Here is a 17,000-nt window from a genome sequence, read left to right as displayed (position 1 = left end):
AAGTATATAAAAAAACTTCACACAGAAATAAATATAATCTTTAAAAAAATACAGCTTTGCACTGAATATAATATGTAAAGTAAACATCATATAATCTATATATATTCTCTTGCAAATTTTATACAACAGATTGCAGGTAAAAAATATTGTTTTAGAATACTGCTTTTTCTTTTTTTTTAAGTTAGAGGGATAATGAATTTATGAAAACCTTAGAAATCTGTCTGTTTTTAAACATACAACAGTGTTTTCCTTCATTTACATAGTTTTTACAATGTCATCCACCACACACACTACACTATGCAGCCCTTACTGGTATATAATATCCGCTTAATGATGAGATAGATACAAGACCTAAATTTCCAGTCAAACAAAGGACCTAAATTTAGAAAATCTTTGTCAAACTGTTTGGAGGCTGTGGTTCCAAAGTACATTTTCTAGGGGGCTCTCCAGGATGCATGTAAAATTATCAACTCTTTATCTTTTTGCCAATCCTGCGCTGACTCAGTAGTAATTTCTTTGAAGACAGTGACAGTAATCTTGTTGTTTGTAATCTTGACAGTAATCTTATGCTTCTGGGATTGCTAATACTTCTAAGGTTGGTTCACCTGACCTGTGAACAGCACAGCACCTGTGGAATACAAAAGAGATGTCAGAATAGGCATCAAGAAACTTTTTACAAAATCCCATAGACAAAAACCCAACAACAATCTGACCTGTTGACTTGTGCTGTATGAGAAAGAGGAATGGGCGGTTCAAAATATGTTCTCCTATGGCCATGCGAGCATAGATGATGACACCTAAAAAGATATACATAAGTGATAAGAGTGACCTTCTTTATCAGTTCTTATGTTTAAAGAAGCAAAACAACTATATATTTAAGTGAAAGTTATCTGTACCTCCAGCAGAAGATGCTTTGGTTCCCTCTTCATTCACCTCAATTTTTACTCTCTGTAAAATCTTCGATACATACAAAGGCTCTTCAGCTGAGGGTAAAAGAGAAAATCAATTATTAAAAGCAAATAATAAATATATGAAATGCATGAAGAGTATATTTTTCTTTACTTACTAGTAATGCGGGAGAAATCAGCGGTTTTACTGAAGATCTCACCAAGACCCAGCTTGTTCAATGCTGACTTCAGATCAACTTCTGTGTCTAAGGTAAACCTGGACATAAGGTTGGTGGAAACACCAGTATTAGGCTTACATAAAATAAACCAGAAATAGATACCTGTTGTGTAATGCATTTATTTTACCTTGGAATCACCAGCTCTCGATTAACCTTCCTCAACTGCTCTCTCCATTCCTGGATTTTGTTGCTGCACAGCTCTTTGGTTAAGGCAGAAAGTGGTACATCCCTCTCGAATGATGAAATTATGAGCATGCTCAGTGAGTCCCCATCATATGGCACCTCAATAACATCATATTCAATGCCTTCTTCTGAAACAAACTCACCTGGGTGGAGAGAGATGAAAACAATACTTAAAACACTGTTGGCTGAATACAACTTAAAACTAACCAGTCCATTAATATGTTTACTCACTTATTTATCTATCATCCAGGTTAATTTATACATTAATTCATATATTTATCATTACATCTTTCACACTCACCATAGTTGAACGTCTGTGTTGATCTCATCATCGGCACTGACACTTCACTGCCATTAGCTGTGTGGAAGGTGCCCTCTGCAGTCAGCTTTGGGTCAAAAGGGTTCTTCCAAAGCCCATGGAAGTGGAGAGCATTCAACAGCACCAAACGTGTCTGGTCACTCAGCACTCCAGATTGTAGGAAATTTGGGATCATGCCTACTCAGAAAAGGCAGAGGAGGAAGGAGAAATTCAAAACTTGAATGGGTTCCATGAGAATTGCACAGCCATACACACACCAATTATACTTAATTATTATAAGCATAATCAACAAATGCTTTAGAAAGAATATTAATTCCTAAAAGTTATTTGAAGGAACTTAAAATAAACAATCAATCCCGCTCCCAAATTTGCATCACATACACAAACATACCTCCAGTGTTTTCTGACATCCAAGAGTTGATGACCTTCAAGGCAGTGTCAGGATTACTAAAGTCCACTTGGTGTGGCACACTCTGAAATGCCTTCAAAAGGCTACGTCGGAAGAGTTTCTCCAAGACTACCTTTCTGTCCACCATTACAGCACTCGCTACTTCCACTCCCTCTTCACTGGCCAGGTCTCTCTGAAGAAGCCTCTGTTTACGTGACATTCCACGATCTGTACATGTAAAAAGTGCAGGAAGTTGGAGGAATACATAAAATTATTGCCCTACTACATTTGCAAATTGATCATATTTTAGACCACTGTCTTGATTCCTACCTTGCAGAGAATAGCCCATGTGTTGTTTTAGAGTCTGTAAAGTGGAACCGTAGGCTCCCACCTGAGCCATCCCCAGCATTGAAGAGATGCCATAGGGAGACAGAATGAGATTTTGATGTGGATTGGATTGGGCAGCTTCTGAAAACACACGTAGTCCAAAATCTGTCTGCTGCTCCAGCAGATGGTTACCCAGAGCTGACCCACAAAAGGTGAGTATCATCAGTACACACAGTCCCTGCATCCTGCATTAAGAGAGATAGAACATGCTATTTAGCTTTTAGCTAATTCAAGAGTTAATACTAAATTCAAACAAACAAAGAAATGTGGTCAGTTGAAAACATACTATTACTTCTCCATTGCATTTTACACTTTAACTCTAATACAGATTATTATAACATGTTACAAGTGAAAAACTGTTAAAATCTTAAGTGCATATGTATGTTTGACTTTTCCACTTGGTTACAAACCACAAAGGGTTTAAAAGGCATGTTTTCATTTGGCTGCCTTGACTCACCTTTCTTTTTCTCAAAAGGTTCATTCATAACTGTCCTAAAATACACTGGTCCAGTTACATGAGCGGTGCTTGCAATGCCAAGAAAGTACTTTCCGTCTCAAAAGCATTGTAGCTGTCCACAGTCTTATATATATATATATATATATATATATATATATATATATATATATATATATATATATATATATATATATATATATATATATATACATACATAAAATTAAAATTATTTTTCGAAATCTAGGTGACATTGAGGAATGAAACATGGTACATTGAGGTGATTGGTAACATGAGCTTGGCTATTAATTCATAACACTTTTCTCTGCTACCAAAGTTATTACTTAGCTATAACAGTTTTATCATATTTTAGATTTAGATTTCAATAGTTCTGGAATAGTTAAATAGTGCTATAAATATTTCCATAACCAACATAGGTAAAATATATGCAGATAAAATTTTATTCTCTGTATAGATTGCCAAACAATCAACTTCACAATATTACGTGTAAGCTGGTTCCCCTTTTCTATCATTCATTAACTGACAGGACAGCAAAGTAAACTTGGCAATACAAGTAGCTTGAGGCATTTTTAAAATATGCAAACATATTAAAATACCAAAGCATACTTCAGAACAAAACACTGTATGCAAATCAAAATCATTACCTGAAAGTATTTTTTTTTAGGCTCTTCCAACAATTCAGCCTTGCAGATTGTCTTCTGGATCTGCCTGTCAAGCATGAACTGAGTCTCAGCAAATTTCTCTGCTATTTAAATAACTCAGGACTCCGCCTCTCCAGCAAACGGAAGTTGTGAAGTCATATCTGTCTGTCTTTCCAGTCTGCTTCATCCCTCCTCCTCTGCTTTCACTTTACTTCACACAGACATGAAAAAATCGAGACTGTAGACAAAACTGAGTCATATGCACTCAACTAAAAGATTCACTGGGGCCAAGGACTTGGCAGTCAGTGAACCTTTTGCATGCGCTTCCTAATTAAATTACTAAATACTTCACTACATCCACTCAATATGTTAAATTATACACACAAACAATGATTACGTATTGTCTTGATGCCAGACTAGGGAAAGCAGATATCCTGCAAACTGTAAACTTAAATACTATAAATTACATGGATGAAAAAAACAGATATGATACATTACACATATGTGTATTTTAATGTGTATTAACAATATTCTAATTAAACTATTCTTTGTCATAAATAAGTATTCTTTTTGTTAAGGATCAGAGATCACACTGAATGAAATGAAATGAAACTTAGTAAGTTTCTGGCTCAAGCTTATCTCACTGGCTGGATCCTCCAGTAAAGGTTTGTATTAGTAGTTATAGTTTATAGTAGAGGATATAGCATTCCAGGGCAGATGCTCATGGAGAGGTTCTTGAGAGGCCTGAGTTCTCTTAGATGACTGAGCGTCTGGTGACACAATGATGAGAAAAACAGGACTGATATATAATGTAGGCAACTGTGTTATGTGTCACATTTTGGGCAACAGTTTGTGTGGAATAATAATTTGGCAGTGACTCGACATTCTTGTCTGTACCTGGAGCTGTACACTATGACTCGGAGATAAAAAGCAACCACTTGGAATTAATCACATAGATTAATGTAAAATAAAAGAATATGCTTTTCCCAAAAGTACTACAACACAAAGGTAATAATTAAATGGTTGCGTGTTTGACGTGAACCACTTACCAGACAAAAAAGATTTTGAGGTTAAAGACACCCATGTAAAGCACACCACCAAATAAAATTAGCAACACTCTATAAAAGTGATGTCACATACTGACAAATTTCAGATGTCTACATGAGCTCCATATCACTATACCATGTCCATTTCCTTTCCACGTGATCATTAAACTATTTTTGGATTATGTACACAGTATTTCTTAAATTAGCACTATTCCATATCACAATAGGAAATAAAGTCCTCAAAGTCAGACCCCAGTGAGAACGCCCACCCTTTTCACATTACAGACGAACATGGGAACTCACTTTGGGGATGATTCATTGTAGCCATATGGGCCAAGGGGATTTTGGAAAATCCATTAATTTAAGTCACATTCTGGAGCAAGCACAGAATCCTTTTATGCCTTTTCCAACTATGACATCTCTTCAGTTTTACTAGCTCATAACAGTGGCAAAGGTTTATAGTATACAGTACTATACTTTAAACTTTAACTTGTAAACAGTTACAGTTACAAGTTTAACTAACATTTCTTTGATCAGCAGTAACAATTTTGGTGTCTAGGAAAAAAGTACATTAATTTCTGAAAACTACTTATGTCCTTATGTACCAATATATACTATATACATCATATTACATTATACATGTTTAACCAATAACTGTTAATTGCTGGAAAATTAATATAGAGTATGATGTTTTCCTGACACATGAGTAGATGAATATATAAGTGAATACTTGAATAAGTAACATAAAGAATCAAGTATTAGTTATCTTGGACAATGGCATGTTCAGACAAAACCAGACAACAAAGTAATGTATCTGTTGATGAAAAGACATAATCATGATTTTATTACAAAGTTCTGTCTCTTGTTGATTCTTAACCCGAAACAGAACCTTGTGTTATTAAGGTCATGAACTGCATGCATATAATTAGACTGTATGATCTCATGAATTGCTACATTCCACGTCACGTCGTTTTTTGTTGTTTTTTTTTTTACTTTTTTTTTGCTATTTTACATTACTTTACATAGCTGCATATACCAATCAATAAGACTGAAAACACTGACCAAACAATGTTTATTGCTCTATAAGAACTCAACTTGTCTTCACATAAGCATTTTCCTGACAATTTACGCAATAAGCTCTTTGACAAATAATAAATATATATTAATTTGTCCTGTCCAATGTGCCCTGCTTGATAAAATGTTAAGGAACACTCAGTGCAAGTATCTTATAGGTGTGTTCTCTTATTTTACAACGTCAACAGTTTAAACATAATTTGAAAGCTGTCTCTGTTTGCCTGCCTTGACTCAACTTTCCATTTCACAAAAGGCTTATTCACAGTTGTTCTTATAAACACTGGTCCAATGACATGAGGAGTTCACACAGATACCATTTTTGTTTGCTTCCATCTATTTAAACTGTGTGTGTGACCAAGTGACCACATATCATTATGTTCTACTAAATCACCAAACTGAACAGTGGCAATACACACTAATTAAATAATATTATCCCTTTTTAACTGCAAAAACGTGTTGTAACTATTAAAACGGTAAAATGCAATTGTGTAAGAAATGACAGAGAGAAAGTGATCTTAAGTGAGAGAAAGCAGAAGTAGTGTGGTTGAGTGTGTGACCAAGTTCATGAAAGAAAGCGGGAAATCTCTTCTGTGTGTAAGGGATGACATGCTCTCTCTCAGACCTCTGAGCCCAACAGTTAATGTGACAGAAGATACGTTTTGTTCCAACTAATGATGGTACTACACTTCGACATTTTGTGGCACACCACTTTGACAGAAATGTTTTTTTTTTTTTTTACAAAAATGAAACTCTGTAGATTAAAAAAATGCATAAGTGACAGTTTGATTAGACTTGAGAAGATGTTCATTAGATCTATTGTGTATCCACAATAGTAAAATCACTGTAAAATCAGCAACTGTTCACCTGGGACCTTGGGCCAATACACTCAGCATCCAGTAACACAGAATTGCTCAGTAATTCCAAAGTTTCTTAATGCTTAATCAGATGCATGCCATTATTGTCAAAACATTCAGCACAGGATGTGACCAATGGAGCAAAAGAATGGAAAAAAGCTAAAACATCTCATGTCAATGGACACTCAGGAACAAAGAATGTTCTTTGATTTTATTGTCTTAGCTTTAAGATAGTGAGTGTGGTGGTGAAAAATGTTTAGAAAACTATACAGAGTTCAGCAAAACAAACAAACCAGAATTTTATAGCACAAATCAACATGTTTCACATTTTCTTTGACATGTGTTCAACCAAATAAAAGTGAGATGGAAGCCTGCAGCAGCTGTCAAGACTAAATAGTAATATAGTACTACGAAAATGAGTGCTCTGACCATGTCACTTTCACAGATTTCAAGAAAGGTAAACATATCATAGCAGCTTATGTTAAAGAAATATTTCTGTTGTGTCATATGAATGTAATGCTCCTATCATACTGAAACCTAGATTTATAATCCTCAGTCTTAAAAATATAACATTTGGAGGCTATGGGCAGGATGTTTGGTTCAGCTACTTTATTTAAGTGTCATTTCATTGAATTTCAATGATTATTGGCAAATGACTGGTGTTGACACCATTTCCTAACATGGTAGAAAAGAATAAGTTCAGCAACTGACATGGATATATGGGTGGATGGATGTCTAAATGGGAACAGATTGTATGAACTTGTTTTGTGGTCGTAGTGACTAAGGAAGGAGGTTGCACATTACTTTAACCTGAAGTCCATATCTCTCTCTAATCTACATGTACATGAACACACCAGACTGTAGACGGACACTTAAGAGTGAGTAACAGATTACATCTATTTTTTGTTCTGTGTTAAATGCAGGTTTAGAGAGCTTTTCATTTGTGTATATATATATATATATATATATATATATATGCAGTTCTTTTTCATGTAAGGTATTCAGGTCATTTTCATTATCTGTGGAACTCATTCAACATACTGTCATACTGCCAACATTTACATGTTTTGTCTACAATGTGATTGACAAACCCTTGAGGGAATGAATTGGAGTGTGTCAACTCAATAAGGGTGTGTGTGTGTGTGTGTGTATGTGTATGTGTGTTGCCATGTACGTCCATAAAGGGTGTGTTCCTAGGCTAAGTTCTGGATTGCCAGAACACTGACCAGGAAAAAAGTATTTCCCGAAAATGAATGAATGAATGTGAACACATGAGGCTCAGGATCATCTAATAGTGTAAGTTATATCTGATTTAACCTGATTATGCCTACTTTTACTTGTGATTCTCATGTTTATTATCATGTTGTGAATAAAGTACTTTGTTGTTCGAGTTGAACTAAGCAGGAGCCACACCTGGTTCTACTTATTTAATCAGACTAGGCCTTTAATCAGTTTCTAGTTGTGGCTCCTACTTGACTGGAATGAAAACCTGCAGCCACACCACCCCTTTGTGGATATATTTGAACACCCCTGTTATTACAACACTCTCAAGTATTTTTCCCGACACTGACTACATAAGCATTGACTATCGGCTAGAATTAAACATAATGACTGGGGAAAAGGAACTTGCTACCACTCCCCCTAATCAAAGCACAGTCAGCTGCACACGTATGTCATTATCTGCCACCACATGCCATTTATATGCAAGAGGAAATACACACAAACACATTTGTTCCGTAACATGTTTTGTTGTTGAACAGTTGCTACAGTTTAGGCAAAATACTCCAGCACAATGAAAGAAATGAAAAAGAGTTAGTTACTGAAGCAATAGTTTAAAAGACAGTAGCTTCAAATTAAAGCTGATTTGTTTTCATAAGCCTTGTTCCTTATAAATATTGGCTTGGGACACCAACAAAGCCTTGTGATACCTTCCTGTTGCATATGAGGTGGTCACAGGCCCAACAGCTTTCAGACAGTTACATAACATTTCTTTGCTCTGTGTTGTCTAGACATGCACCTTGGAGACACACTGAGCCAAGATACACACCCTGTTCACAAATACAAAATACCTGTTAAAACATTTTCCAATGTTCCTAACAGCGTAAGATAATCCATTTCAACAAAGTTTTTAATGAAGATGAAGTGCACTTCACTTTTAGTGTGTGTGTGTGTGTGTGTGTGTGTGTGTGTGTGTGTTTTCCTGACAACGGGCTAGTATTGCCAAAATCATACCCACATTACCTCCATGTCCTTGTATAACAAATATAACCCTGTCATGGTTTGATGTACTTAAGTTAATGATAAAACTTTCAGGAAAGGGACTAAAAGGTATTACCACTGCACCAAGCAATTTTCCGCCACAAAGAGAAAATGACAGACAATTAAGGTTTGCTAAAATAAATTATCTAAATGTTTCATTCCAAATGAAATATTGTGGGAAGTAATAGATAGACAAAAATAAATCCGTTAAGGACAAAGTAGCAATCAAATAGGAATAATTACTATGACTTAAAAAACCATTGTTATAGTGCAATCATTAAAACAATATAAGTGGGGTCAAGAGAGGAGGACTGGGTCACAGTCAACATTCCGGTTCCAAAGTTGTTCCACAGGGTTGACGTCAGGGCTTCCCCACTCCAACCATATCTTCTTTGTTGTGTGCACAATTGCACTGGCATACTGGAGATGTTTGGGTTCCTAAGTTAAGGGAAACTGTAATGCTACAGCATACAGAGAACTAAATGATGTGCTTCTCTACAATCTATAGTGTTCATTAAGTAAAATTTTGTATAGTGCGATATGACACAATTCATCCTAGAATGAGCACAAAAATGCAATCACTACTAATAACTAAAGATCCTAGTAAACATGTAGTTCACCAAGCTATAATAAGGTTTTAGATACTTTTCCTCCTTATGGCCTGAATTATGTATCAACTGTGTAATGTCACAGGATTTTATGTTTTTTGTTTTTATTACTATGGACATAAAGATGTCATATTTTCTGTGCTTTGCATTCAGAAATCCAGATCAAAATGATTCAGATATTATATCTCACATTGTAAATATATGTACACAGGAAACAAGCATGCTAGTTAATACTAGTTTATTCTGGTCTGAAGCATATTCAGTATGTAAAATGTGGCCCAAAATCTATTGCACCATCATATTTCTTTAGTACATTCCATCAGCAAGTCACAGAACTTTTGTAACACAAACCTTTGTGTCTATACTTGCATGTTGTCCAGTAGAAATGACTGTTGACTCATAATCAGTCAATCTCTTATTTGTAGGAATTGCAATTGTGTGCACTATTGAAGTGTTTGCTCAGATTTGCCAGTTTCCAAGGGTGATGTTTCCTCAAAAACACTGTGTTTTGACTGTCTAATGTGAATGGTATTCCCTTAGATCTTTCATTCCCTGCTGCGATACAGACTATAAACAAAAAGGACACCATGTTCCAAAGGGTTTCCTGAGGCAAGGAAAATGTTTTGAGCATAACTAATAGCATAGCATGACTAATGTACACATACTGCATTTATGGTGCAAATATATAGATAATATGTACTTCTTTAACAAAACTTAAAAATAATTTAGACCTACTACAGAGTATGCTGAGATTTTTTTGTGTGTGTGTGTAAAAACTATGTTCAGATAATTAAATGCTATTTTCCCCTTAAAGTTGTTTTTACTGTGATTTTTTCATCTGTTATTCTGAATTTTAGAAAGCATTGGTTATAAACTTAGAAAATATTTTGTAATAAGTTATTGAGCAAAGGCCTAAACCATTTCAAACATGTCCCAGATAATCACACATACCATTGGGTATTTCTCAGTCAGTCAGTCAGAGAGGTAGGTTATATGATATAAACATTTCTTTTAACATATGTGGATTTTAGGTGAGGATATTTTGTGATGGGGGATTGGTCTTATTAAATGTAATTTCTTCAAAGTTAAAAAGTCTTTACCAAGTTAGCACAACTTCATTTGGTATTTTTATTCCGATTTTTCTTGCAAAAATTCTCCAGATCTATGAGATCTTAGGGGTTTGCTGCTGCACAGATCTCTTCAAGTCATTCCACAGGCTTTTGATAAGATTTAGATCTGGGCTCTGACTGGGCCATTCCAAATCATTAAACTTCATTTTCTGAAACAATTCCTTTGCTGACTTGGATTTTTGCTTTGGGCATCACTGTGCTAGAAAGTGAAATTTATATTCATCTTTAGCTGTGTAGCAGAGATGTGCAGGTTTTGTGAGAAAGTAGACTATTATTTAGAGCTAGCCACGACTCCCTCAATCTTAACTAGCCCCAGTCCCAGCTGAGGAGAAGCAAGCCCATAAAACAATACTGCCGCCACCATGCTTTACTGTGGGTGTGGTGTTCTTTGGGTCACAAGCTGTCTTGATTTTGACCCAAAGATCTTTTTAGAATCAACAGCCCGTAACACATTTTGCAACACACAGTAGCCCAGGCATGTGAAGAATACAAAAGATTAGTATGTACAGGGGATGACCAGTAGTTGCCAGATATTTCTGGAGCGCCTTTAATGTTGCAGTAGGTTTCTTGGCTCGCTTATGTTACGTTTTCATCTAGCGTGTTCAGCAATTTTGGGTGCAAGTCATGTTGGTTGTAACTGTGGTTCTCCATTTTCATCATTGCAAACCTGAAGACACTTACCCTTGTTCATCCTCATTTATGACGCAGTTCTAGTTCTGTCTCATACTTTTCCATGTGTTTTACCATTCTCCCATAAAAACTCTCTTGTGAGTCATTCCCACAGTCCATATATTCCATACATAAATGCTTACCAAGATAACCCAGCTTACATAATAACAGTTCCACAAGACAGCTACAGTACTGCACAGAAAAGGAATGCTCATGTTAGCTTATGTTAATATCAATCCAATATGAATTATTATTATTATTGATTATTGTCAATATTATATTAATATATTGTCAAATAGTGCATGTTTATGGAACAACATTCTTTTTAATCAGACAACGGTATCTGACACCTTCAGTGTGTCTCTCATGGCCCCCATTCCTGAGCTGGTTACATTCTTATAAAATGTATCATCTTCCAACCAGGAAAGACCTTTATTCAACTCTGCATTCCAATCTTTCTTTGTACTTTTTTCTACATTCTTCAGTGTTTTTGTGGTCATTTTTAACCAAATGTGCAACTGCCCTATGCTTTATCTCTTTAGACAACAGCATGTTCTGGACGTTTTTTTAAGGGCTCAGCTAACTTTAGGTAATTACACATACTAAATAAATACACGTTTGGGCGTAAATTGATGCCTGCGTCTACCATAATTTTATTGTAAGTTTAATGTCATTTTTATTTTTAATTGTATGAACTCAATGCTGAGCTACACAATAATTTTTTTGTGTCTAGAATCTGACTGTGTGTGGAAAATATAATCAGCTCAGAAGTGGGAGGAATCTGAGGCTCATGCTCATGACATTAGTGGTAGTGGTTGGATAGAAGGAATGCTATTCCAGGAACAACAAAGGGAAGTCGATCCAGTAACTTGTCTCACTTAAGGAAACCACATTCACCAGTATGAATGTACAAAATAATCATGAGTCAACTACTATTTAAATGTGAAAGTCCTGTGTTTTTTCTTATCTCATTTTGAGGCCTGAGGATGGATTCTTTAGTTAACTTTAGTTCTTTAGGTATATCTGGAAGCTAATTGAACATTTTAGGCATGTACTGGTTAATAAACAGAATAACAACACAGATATCAAGAAAAATTGACTCACTCAAGTAACACCCATTTCTGATCTAATGTCAGGAGAAATTTTGTTTCACAAGACATCAAATTGGTTAAAATAAATGTCATGAATATAAGCAGTCTTGCATGGATGAGAATCTTTTACAAACTTTCAACACGAAGCATACAGAGCATTTCCTTGTATCTCTTTTATTCTCAGATGGGAATTAATGGGAATTCCATACTACACACATTAAAAACGGATCCATCTGCAGGATTCTTCGTCTGGGGGAATCCTTGGGTTCTCTTTCAAAATGTAACTCATAGGAAACTCATGCTTCTAAGATTTTACAGAAATTGTAAGGTAAAACAATATGAGATTTAACCTTGAGGCATACCATAATCCTAACACAAAAACCACATTCTTGATAAAAAAAATTGTTTTTTAAATAAAACAGCAAGCTATGGTATTAGATTTAAAAAAGAGCAATTAAAAGTTGAATTTCTGACATATGACCCTTATGTCCCTTAATTAATTAAATAAAACAATATCAGATTAAAGGCACTATGACATTATTTTCCACAACTAGACGACTAACGATAACCATGGAAAATTGCGTAATGCACGATACAGGAAACTTATGATTTTTATTTCCTGTGCCATGATCCTAATTTCCTGTGCAGCAGAATTCGACATGGTTAAGCAATTTATTCAAGGAAACGTATTCTTGAAATTATGAGATCAGTTGGAGGTATGGCAATACCTACTTCTGAAGAAAGAAAGAAAGAAAGAAAGAAAGAAAGAAAGAAAGAAAGAAAGAAAGAAAGAAAGAAAGAAAGAAAGAAAGAAAGAAAGAAAGAACAGTGCCATATCTCATTTTATTTAACATTTACAAATATTGCTCTGCTAACTTGTGTGGTTTGAAAATGGTTGCATATGAAGTTCCCTTGTGATTAGCAATGCCTGAATCTTGAGCGTTTATTTTTCCAATGTTATTTTTGGAAGATATTTTATTATCTGGCATTAGCCAAAGAATTGTGGCTGATGTGTAATGGGGTCATTTTGTTCCAATTTTGCTACTACTCATCCTTTTGACAATTTAAGATGATTTAAGGAGGTTTGTGGGATTAAAATGCTTTCAGAAAGAAAGATACTGTTAAAACACACACAAACGCAAGCACGCACACACAAATTCTTGAATGCTGCTTTCCCTCTTAATACAGGCTTCATCAATAATAATGAATATATGCTGTCAGTCCAAGAGTTTTGATCACTGTCTATTAACATTTAGGTAGATGTAATTTTCAAACTATGAGATTAGGAAATCTAAGTAAGAAATGTGTATAATGTTTAGTGGAAATTTTTCTCTTTGTGGTTTTGGAAAAAATAATGTAGATCGTAATAGAAAAGGGGGTATCTGGATCACTCTGATTATAAAACACAGTCTTTAAAATACAAAAAAATATACAAACATGCATACATAGTACAAGTTATTCTGATTGGTCATGTTAATCCTATGATGAATGCTCTCACTTTTTTAGACAATTCCAGATACTTGTAGAATTAATGGCAAGGCACACTGAAGCTTGCGGCTTGTGGTGGCCTAACAACATTGTACACTGTAATATGCAGTATGTTACATGTTTATTTAGTGCTGTTTTAATGATGCATCAGAATCAGCAGCTTTGAAGTTGGAAGGTGTGAAAGGTGCAATGAATCTCATAATGTGACTTGAAGAATTCCTAAAAAAAAAAAAGTGTCACTCCTTTGTTGGCCTTATGAAGCAGAAATCTATAATACTCTGAATATAAAATATACAAAACTGTTAGATGTAGGTCTTTTATATTTAATGATGTCAATATACCACTGTCACCACCTCACTACTCAGTCCAAACCTTTCAGAATCCTTGAAACATGATTTCTCTTGATCCAGTATAAGCATACTGCAAATTATTAAACTCTTAAAAAACAGAGGTCAGTTTAAAATGATCATAATCATGAATCCCTGAATCCTAAAAAAAGCCATGGAAAATGTGTCAGGACAAAAAACAATAGCAGTAACACTAGCGAACAGTCATCAACTAGAGAATCCTGGACTTCCCTGGGTTCCTTAAAATTGAGAGTTACATGGAAATTTTAGACACATGAGCCAGATTTGTTTTAGAATGTCTGTGTGGGCTTTAGATATTAAGGATGAGTAAGAGAGCGTGTGTGTGTGTGTGTGTGTGTGTTGTGTGTGTGTTTTCTCATAGCAACCATGCTAAACAATTTGAAAAGAAGCATAATCATTGAGTGTTAGATAGTGGTAAAGAAATATACAGCACTGTGAAAGGATCACTATGACCATGCTGTTATGACCGTGGCTGATTGAACTGTGTTAACTGGTTAAGTCATTATTAGCCCTATCTATGAAATGTACACATTCGAGGATTTCTATCAAACGGTCCCCTCCCTGCATGCTTCCTATTTCTGTTGAACTTGATTTATGTATTGTGTATATCAAACCTGTATCTTGTTGTCATACACACATCATCTCACTGTGTACTGCACACTGCATATGGCTGTGATGACAAATTAACCTACATGACTTGACTTGCTAATAACCTTTATTCTACCAGTAAGGGTTTTCACTAGATTTTTGGCATGTGGCTGTACAGATTTGCCCAATAAGCCACAAGAGCATTAGTGAGACAAGCAGAAGAATATAAGGCGTAGGGTGTTTCTAATTCATCCCAAAGCTGCTCAGTGGGGTTGAGGTCAAGGATCTGTCACTGCATTTCTTTCAGCTAAAAATTATCCTCTAAACTCTTTCATCAACAAATCACTATAGCAAATCAACAAATCTTTTTTTATTTCTTTTGGCACCATTCTGTGTAAACACTAGCGAAGCTTGCACTTGAAAATCCCAGAACATCAGCAGTTCCTGAGAAATACTTAAGACAAGCCTTTCTGGCACTAATAACTTTGACTCAGTCAGATTCACTGTGGTTACATTTTCCACCATACTGATGTTAGATATAAATATTGGCAAAAGGTCTTGAGCAGTAGCTTTTATACACTGCATTACTGTCACATGATTGTCTGAATGGATATAATAAGTATTGCACCATTCTGAGTCTGTCCCTATCAAAGTGCATGTAAGTTACATTTTATTAAATGCAACGTTACAAATATTAAAAAAAAAAAAACTAGTGACCGCAAACACTAAACATCAACGCTTAAACATTTTACATCAGTAAGCAGGTTTAATTATAATCTTACTGCCACCATGTGGCTACGGAGGGAACAACAACATAATAAACCCATAAACCCACTCAATAGGGTCTTCACTAGATACAGGCACTGAACAAATCGGTAAATATATATTAACAAAAAACAACAAAGAAATAATATAATTGTTATCTAACTACCATATAGATTAACTATATATTTTTATATATATATTCTATATATATTCTATATATATATATATATATATATATATATATATATATTCTATATATATATATATATATATATATATATATATATATATATTCTCTAATTGTGTCTTAATAGCACACTTTGTTTGACTGTAAGGCATAACATTTTAAATGGCCACGGTAACTTCAGCCTATTATAGAGCTGAGCTGTGTCACGTGTGTTCAAGAACAACTTCAATGGCGCCGTGGCTTAGTTGGTTAAAGCGCCTGTCTAGTAAACAGGAGATCCTGGGTTCGAATCCCAGCGGTGCCTTTTCCCACGATTCTTACTCACTACCTTGTTAATCCTCCACCATATGTTGCAATGTGACTGCTAATCATTTCATGACGTTAAACTGCATACTGCAGCCGTTTTGGAAATATTCGGACTTTAATCACCTTCCAGAAAATGCTCTCTAAGGTTAGCATTGGGTTTATAGGCTCATTTTTGTTGAACAAAGTCACCGTTGTTCCCAAAACGTCCTGAGAAGGTTTTCTTATGGTAATATGATAACTTTCACCACGGGTTACTTTGTAGGTGCCGTTTTTGTAACTACAGTCTAACTCCGGGGACAGCTCCTTACAGCTTTCTGTAAAGCTTTTCTACAAGTTAGCGAAATATTGTAAGTTTTTTTTTTTGTAACAGGCAAAACTAACGTTCTGGGTGTAGCTCAAATGATGGCTTTAAGAGTACACACAGGAAGCCTGACCTTCTCCTAAATGTGAAGAGCAGCCTGTGTGAAAATCTCTTTTAAAGTCCCCAACACTGCGCTAAAAAAACGCACAGGCCTTTAGGAATTATTGTATTCACTGATTTACTGAAATCAAAGATGGACAACTTTTGACATGTTTTTAACACGTTACTATAAGTCCCGCCTCCATTGCACGGCTTCTCCTAATTAGGATTTGTAGACCTCACAAAGGGGCGGAACCTTATAGCCAGCTGCCAATCACTAAATGAGGAATGAATGACTGACATTTCAAACGTATTAAACATAATCGCACCAGCCGTACGTTTGGAGTTTGCTGTAGGGGTAATTTGTGTAATTTGGCTGTTAATACCAATAAATCGTCACTTGAGTGCCACAGCCTGTTTGTTGTCTATGTGTAACCCTGATCTGAATTCAGCACAACATCTTTATAATGTGTTAGAGCAAATGAAGGCCCTACCCAGTACCAGTATAATGTTCCTAATCAAGTGCCAAGTAAGTGTATCTTTTCAGTCCACAACAGAAAGTTTTGCTTCTCCTATTTTAATAACCATTCTGGAGCTTTGACGTGGCAATGCTACCTGCTCATAATATACACAATGGATCACAATGGG

At 35.3% G+C, this 17,000-nt stretch overlaps 1 protein-coding gene and 1 non-coding gene across 2 annotated transcripts; one reads left to right on the top strand and one right to left on the bottom strand.

Moving 5' to 3' along the window:
* Nucleotides 1-163: 163 nt before the first annotated feature.
* serpine1 (serpin peptidase inhibitor, clade E (nexin, plasminogen activator inhibitor type 1), member 1) lies at nt 164-3,680 on the bottom strand. Its single transcript, XM_058395869.1, has 9 exons — nt 3,523-3,680; nt 2,347-2,588; nt 2,020-2,244; nt 1,611-1,805; nt 1,254-1,452; nt 1,067-1,164; nt 897-983; nt 714-797; nt 164-628 (listed from the first exon to the last, which is right to left on the bottom strand). Exons 2-9 carry the CDS (start codon nt 2,585-2,587, stop codon nt 591-593), a joined length of 1,167 nt encoding a protein of 388 aa, XP_058251852.1. The 5' UTR covers nt 2,588; nt 3,523-3,680; the 3' UTR covers nt 164-590.
* Nucleotides 3,681-15,876: 12,196 nt separating this feature from the next.
* trnat-agu (transfer RNA threonine (anticodon AGU)) lies at nt 15,877-15,950 on the top strand. The gene has a single exon. It is a non-coding gene; the product is annotated as a tRNA-Thr (tRNA).
* Nucleotides 15,951-17,000: the final 1,050 nt, after the last annotated feature.

This window comes from Hemibagrus wyckioides, linkage group LG07, assembly GCF_019097595.1.
Source record: "Hemibagrus wyckioides isolate EC202008001 linkage group LG07, SWU_Hwy_1.0, whole genome shotgun sequence".
Lineage (NCBI taxonomy): Eukaryota > Metazoa > Chordata > Actinopteri > Siluriformes > Bagridae > Hemibagrus > Hemibagrus wyckioides.
This window is presented reverse-complemented; position numbering and strand designations above follow the sequence as displayed.